General features: G+C 39.3%; 1 protein-coding gene across 1 annotated transcript; it reads right to left on the bottom strand.

Moving 5' to 3' along the window:
- Window positions 1-2,286: 2,286 nt before the first annotated feature.
- Window positions 2,287-5,380, bottom strand: LOC137728908 (adenylosuccinate synthetase 2, chloroplastic). The gene is made up of 5 exons (XM_068467705.2): window positions 5,154-5,380; window positions 4,185-4,499; window positions 3,423-4,115; window positions 2,875-3,186; window positions 2,287-2,749 (listed from the first exon to the last, which is right to left on the bottom strand). The coding sequence occupies exons 2-5, from the start codon at window positions 4,488-4,490 to the stop codon at window positions 2,579-2,581; spliced, it is 1,482 nt and encodes a 493-aa protein (XP_068323806.1). The 5' UTR covers window positions 4,491-4,499; window positions 5,154-5,380; the 3' UTR covers window positions 2,287-2,578.
- Between the last annotated feature and the right edge of the window lie 2,054 nt (window positions 5,381-7,434).

Here is a 7,434-nt window from a genome sequence, read left to right as displayed (position 1 = left end):
AATATAGATGGGTTGTCAAAACAAGAACTCCTAAACAAACTTCAACATATCTCTATGGTTGCTAATAACTATATTACCAATCATAATCTCAGCCAAACACAAGTTGTCGACCTTTTGGTCACTGGATTTACAGGAATGCTCCATTCCTGGTGGGAGAAACATCTCACTGAACAATCCAGAAATGAAATAAAAAATACTTTTAAAAAAGATGAAGAAGGAATACCAATCTTTGACGAGCAAATTGGACAAGGAGTCCCAGATGCAGTCAATACATTGCTTTTCACAATAATAGAGACATTTCATATAAATACCTAGTAATGTTACCTCCAGGATACATGATCAACTCAGCAATCTGAGATGTCCAACTCTAAGTGACTTTAGATGGTACAAAGATGTGTTCATGTCTAGAGTCATGCTCAGAGAAGACAGTAATCAACCTTTTTGGAAAGAAAAAATTATAAACGGATTACCAAACCTTTTTGCACACAAAATCAAAAGTGTCTTAGTTAACGAAGAAGGTATTATACCATATCATACCCTTACTTATGGAAATATAATTAATATTATCCAGAAGGCTTGAAAATGTGTATCGATATGAAAATTTCAAAACAAGTTAATAAAGACAAATCTATCGCTAAGTATGAGCTAGGAACGTTCTGTGAACAATATGGATTACCTCCTATTGCTCCTTCCAACAAGAAGAACAAATCTCAGGTTTATCATAAGTACTCCAACAAGTACTCAGGTAAATCTTATCCCAAATATAATAAATGCAAATCCAAAAATAAACATTTTGAAACTAATAAGTTTTATGAAAACCCCAAATTCAACAAGTGGAAGAGGAAACCCTCTGGAAAAATCCACTCTAAAAACACAAAACAAAAAGGAAATTGCTACAAGTGTGGCAAGTATGGCCATTACGCCAATGATTGTCGTGTTAAGAAAACTATCAATCAGCTGAAGATCTCTGAGGAAGAGAAACTTCAGTTAATCCAAGTCTTAGAACTCAAGAACACAGACAATAGTCAATTAGAAGACGATTTGGAATTATCTTCTTCTGATAATAGTTCTTCGACCAACCTTTCATCTCCCGAGATCAAGCTAGGATGTACTGATGCTTGCTGTAATAAAATCTCAGTGCTTAATAAGCAAGAAGAACAAGCTCTTTTTATCGAATTAATAAGTAAAGTCGATGACGCTGAACTCAAATCTTTTTATCTTAAGAAACTTAAGAAATTAGTTTCTTCTGATGAATCCGGCACTAGCCAACCCCAGCCAAATCCAAAAATCTCTCTTAGCACAACCTTGGAAAGGTTTAATAAGACTAAGAAAGAAATCACAATCAAAGATCTCCAACATGAAGTTAATAAAATAATTCTTCGACCAACCTTTCATCTCCCGACATCAAGCTAGGATGTAAGCCTTCTCTGGCTACTGTTGTTGCCTAACATTCACTCATGCAGGTTTTATCATCTGGACGACTTCCACAAGTTATGCGACAGTCGACTTTCGTAAATTATGCTTTAGGTGACAGTCCATGTTCATAAATTATGCAAAGATGTCAGTCCACGTTTCTAAATTTTGCGAAGATGTCAGTTTACGCTCGTAAATTATGCGAAGATGCGTCAGTGTGAAGATGTCAGAGCATTTGTAAGTCATGCAAAGACGTTAGTTAGCTTTAGGGTGCAAATTACTTGAGAAGTGTTGTTCGTACGTTATGCGAACCGTGTAAATTATGCAAAGGTTATGCCAGACTGTGAGTTGGCTTTCATATGCAAAGAATGTCATTGTGCAAAGAGTACTTTCACGAATTACGCGAAGAAAGCTAGTAGAGCATTCGTAAGTTAGGCGAACGAAATGGAGGCTTTGCTAAATTTACCTTCAGTAAATTTGGCCTTAGAGAAGTGACTTCCACAAATTTGGCCTTAGCAAGTGCTTAAAGTTTTAGCTTGCCTTAGAGAATATAATTTCATGGCCTCATGCGATTGAAAAACTCAATCTTCCCCTATTTTTCCTTAGAGAATATAACTGACTTGAGCGTCGAAGCATATCTAGCAAGTACCCCCCCCCCCCCCAGACAAGGCTCTGGGGAGAGACCATTCATGAACGCCCCTTAATTTGACCAACATGAGGATTGCGGTTAACGAATCTATGGAGGTATTTCCTTGTGTAGGAAATTTCACTCCAAAAGATGCAAGGGTGAATGCTTTTAACCAATTGCGCGAAAAGCCCTTTGCCCCGGTGTCAAACATAGCAAAAACAAGCCTGCTGCTCCCGGAGGGTCACTGTTGAAAATCTGAGTAGATAACAAGAGCTAACAGACTTCGAAACATGAACAAGCAAAGCAATTGAACCAAAAATCCCCCAAGGGTTAAACACGACATAGATTTCGCGTGGCCTCGGGTGGATACGGCGTTACATCAAGTTCATAACCTTGAAAAACTAGTTCTAATCTGGAAAGTAAAATTGAAAATCTCCCAACATAGAAGGGAATGAATTCCTCCGAGACTTGAAGCTTCATATTACTTCTTGTGATGGTCTGAAAATCATCTGGAATCTCAAGGAAATATTGTGAAGATTATTTGTAAATGAGTGCATCACGCCCAGGCCCGACGCCAATGTAATGGACAGGTACACCAACCAGTTCTTCTATCCTTTCCACGTACTGACGTGCAGCCTTTGGAAGGTCAGAGTAGTTTCTGACAGAAGAAATATCCGTCTTCCATCCAGGCAATACTTCGTATTCCACCTGAACATAGAAAAGCAGTAAAACCAACAAGATTAAACATGAACATTAGATATCAAAATATAAGCAGGCGACGAAAATTCAGTAAAAAAGTAACATCTAAATAGAGGGGAGAGGTGACGACATGCCTTTAGTTGCTCAAGATCACGAAGGTCTGCAGGGAACGATTTGATCTGGGTACCATCAATCTGTTTGTAGGCAACACCCAACTGAATTTCGGGAAGATCAGACAAAACATCAAGTTTGGTGAGATTGAGAGAAGAAAAGCCATTAATCTGACAGCAATACTTCAGTGCTGCTATATCAAGCCAACCACAACGACGAGGGCGGCCAGTAGTTGTGCCAAACTCCTGACCAGCAAACCTAAGGAGGTCACCCCCGTGACCCAAGATTTCTGTGGGAAAAGGACCGGAACCAACTCTTGTAGTGTATGCTTTCACCTGCAGAGACAAAATTCAAGTTAGCAACATTACACCACCACCTCAATTGGCCTTTGTACAATTCCATTAGTGAAGCAAAATTTATAGGCAAGAAGAAAATAACTAGAAACAATAATGTAAAAGGCCTATATACTGTAACCCGAAAAAATAAAACTATATTCAGGCCAAGGGTGACAATGACTACACCAGTCAAATGAAAATGAAATTCTGCAACTACAAGAGTAACATCTATTTACCACTCCAACCAGATCACCTAAAACTCTGGGAGCAATTCCGAGACCAGTGCAAATCCCACCGGCTGACGGGCTAGAGGATGTTACAAAGGGGTAAGTTCCAAAGTCAATATCCAACATTGTTGCTTGACCCCCTTCGACCAAAATCTTTTTCTTCTCAGAGATGGCTTCATTCACAACAAGCACAGTATCAGCAATGAAGGGTTCCAATCTCTCAGCAAATCTCTTGTACTTTTCAACCTCTTCTTTGAGCACATGGGGGCCATACTCAAAACCTCGGAATCTTGATGCAACATCTGATAATAGAAGATCTAGCTTCTGAGGAAAAGTATCCATGTGCCTCAAGTCACTCACTCGAATTCCATTTCGGATAACCTTGTTAGAGTAACAAGGTCCAATACCTCTCTTGGTAGTGCCAATGAAAGATTTAGCAAGCTCAGATTCTCGAAGTCCATCCACTACTTGGTGAAAATCAAATAACAGGTGAGCACGATCAGAGACCAATATCCTTCCCTTGCAGGAGACTCCATTAGATTGAAGGCCATCAATCTCTTTAAAAAGCCCTGGAAGATGCACCACAACTCCGTTCCCAATAACACAAAGAGTTTCTTCATTAAGAATACCCGAGGGAACAAGGTGAAGTGCAAACTTCTTTCCCTCTGCATTGTAAATGGTGTGTCCAGCATTAGCTCCACCCTGAGAAGATAATAAAACTCATGAGAAAACAGCAAAATGTGGCTACACCAGTGCGAGATTTTATGTTACCTGACAACGAGCAACGATGTCAAAGTGCTGGGCCAAGATGTCGACAAGTTTTCCTTTACCTTCATCACCCCATTGGCAGCCCAACACCCCGGAGACCTGGGTCAGTGACTCAATTCGATTAATCCCCTGGTTGGGGGACCCGTCAACACTTAGAGGCGATGGGGTGGCAATTGAGGGCTTCACCGAGCATACGACGGCATTTCTCAGGCGCTGGATGAGAATCGGCCTGTGGTGGTGGGGCCCAAAGGAGCGGGGGCTGGCGAGTGGACTGGAGTCCAGGGCTCTCAAAGAAGAGAGGTTGTTCATGGTGAACCCCTGAAGTGAAAAATAAAATGTTTAATTAAAGAGACTCATCTCAGCTGTAATTTATAACCTGCCCCTTTTGAGTTTAAACTTTAAAGGATGACTTTCTTTAATCCTTGTTCTTGTCAATCAGTGACGAGTAATAACACATACAGACAGACATTAAAGTTGAAACCTTTTCCAAGCAGATGCTAAAAATACAAAAAAGATGTTAAGCTTAAAGACCTCGATATCCAGCTTCGGATAGTTAGCAAGTATCTGCAAAACCTTCCCTTATATGCTACAAATTCTGACCTTAGCTTAGGAGCAATGGAATTTGATTAGAATTATTCAGACTACAACAATACCCGCTAACACATCCGAAATTCTTTAAGCCGCGCGATATTGCTCAATATATCATGGAGTATTAATTAATCAGATAACCACAATCAAGACAACAAAAATAAAAACAAAAGCAAAAATTCCATGCTGAAATTAGTAGAGAAATTTCATTTCTGCTGTAACGAAATTGACATTAGAATCAAGCAACCAAGTTAACAAATACGAATTTATAATGAATCCGTGAAATCAAATATTTAAACCCTAAAAAGCACCACTGCAAATAGCATAAGAAAATCGAAATCAACCCTAAGGAAATTGGGAGGGAAGAATCTGAAAAGGGAATACCTTTTGGCCCTTTGAATTACTGAAAGAAAACCCAACAGAGGAAAAGCCTCCAACTCCAAGACTGCTCTGGGATTTTAGAGAGAGAGAGTGAGAGAATCAGAAGAAATAAAGCAAGAGAAGCTAAAGGAGGAAGAAGCAGCAGCCAAAGATAAGCAGAGGAAGAAGAGGGGGAAAACGAGGGGCGGGCTTGGCAGGGGAGAATAACTTTTCGTATCCCTGGGACTCCAGGTCAGCATCAACCACAACCACTCAAAATATAGCACGTGGAAATTGTATTTTCAAATTAAATTAAAACTCAAGGGTTTGTCTCAAAATCACAAAAGTCTGTCTTGTATAGCGTCCAACCGAAATAGCTAAACATAGTTTATTTCAGAATTATAACTATGTAAAAAATTATTTTTATATGATCAGTGTTAGGTCATATTCATATACAATCTTTAACTGGATGGGCTAAACACAGTCCTCTCGATAATTTATTAGTTTTAACTTTATATTTTAAATTTATTAATTAATAATTAAACTATCGTTGGATATTTTCAAATTTAGTCGTTGAGTTTGAATCAATTATTATAACTGAGGAGTTGTGCCCCAAAAAGGGGCTAAGAGGAGGGCTACATTTGGCCAAATAATAGTCTGGTACGTTCCGTAGAATTATAACCCAATCATCAATTGGAGAAGATTTTTTTTTGAGAAATCAGGTCATTTTTTGGCTTTTGGACATTTAGCTCTTTCCATTGGAGATGGCCTTAGTAAGAGTTGGTTTGAGATTGTGGTTTTGTTTTAGTATCACCAGACCGTAGTTGTGACAACCCGTTCCAAATTTTACGTTTTTATTTTATTTTAAAAGCGTGAATTTACGAAAATGCCATAGAGGTAAAGATTTTGACTTATGTTGACCATCGTCTAGAGAGACGTATGACTTATTCTTTTAACATATTCTCGTAGTACTTGTTGGTGTGAAGGCATAGGCAAAAGCCATTTGCAAGTCCGGATTATAACGGTATAGTTACGAACGTTCGAAATTGGTTATTCAAGATTTATTTTTAATTAAATTAAATCCCCACTTTGTGGGGGGAAGCAAAAATCAGAAATAAGAACGAAAGATAGAAGAAGAAGAAGAAAAAAAAAAAAAAAAGCCCCCTACTTTCCATGGGTTTTCCACTCACGACCACCCATTTTTCAAGGCCGATTTCGGCTAACTCCGGTGGAGTTTTTCGTCACCACCACCACCATCTTGAAGCTCTCATTCCCCTCTACAAAACTCACCCAAGAACCACCTTGATTAACCATGGTATGTGGCAGTTGGAGGTCACGAAAGTTGACGAAAATATACGGTGCTCGGGCCACTCTTTTCGATTTTCCGGCAAATCGGCAAAGCGATGGCCGATGCCACCACTTGGGCTTTGTAGCCCATCATCCCAGGAGCAAAACCCAACCAACCTTGACCCCATTGGACCACTGTAGAAGACGAATCGACACCGGGTAGTTTTAGGCACCCGCCAGCTTTGTGGGAAAAATTGACCATTTTCCGTCCACTTTTGGACTTCGTGGCAGGCTCCAATCATTCGGGACGCCTCGATGCGTACGCTAGAGAATCATAGCATGGACTCTAGGTGAGTGGACCTTTTCCTTTTATCGTGCATATTATTGATAGTTCCATCAACACTTTTAAATTGATTAGGTATATTACCTTCATATAATTATTGTGAATTCTTGAAGTACTAAATGAACTACGAATGGCTTGATCCCTGTTTAGGATACGTAGACAGTCTAACGAGACGTTAGATGCAGCCATAATATATTTGAGACAAAAGCCTTATTTGGGAAATTGAGTAATGCAAAGGAGATTGGTAAAGGCAAGTTTTAGTTTTGTGAATTAGTTTGTTAAATTAGTGTTAATTGGGTTGTCATGGATAATTATCCTTGAAAATAAGTAGTTTGGGAGTATGGCGTTATTGATTGTACATTTCACACCGTATTGTATATAATTGAAAATGCTACGATATGGTTGAGTATTAGATTGCATCATGGTATATCCATATGTATATTACTTGCACATAATTATTAGGAATGCTTTCAAGTGCAAAGGTGAACGCAGGACACCCAGGTAAGTTCAGGTGAGTTTATGGTATTAGTTAAATCGATTGAGTTATAGCATGACTACATCTATGTGTTAGGCAACTCCGATACTGTCGTACTGGTTGCCATGAGTTGCGCATGTTATATTGAGATGCATTGAGAGCTCATAAACCTGCACCCCGATGTTAGTGCTCCCGTCCAT

The sequence above is a fragment of the Pyrus communis genome, chromosome 10 (assembly GCF_041283825.1).
Source record: "Pyrus communis isolate YQ-2024b chromosome 10, ASM4128382v1, whole genome shotgun sequence".
NCBI classification, from domain to species: Eukaryota; Viridiplantae; Streptophyta; class Magnoliopsida; order Rosales; family Rosaceae; genus Pyrus; species Pyrus communis.
The sequence above is the reverse complement of the archived record's forward strand: the minus strand, read 5'-3'. Positions and strand labels throughout refer to the sequence as shown.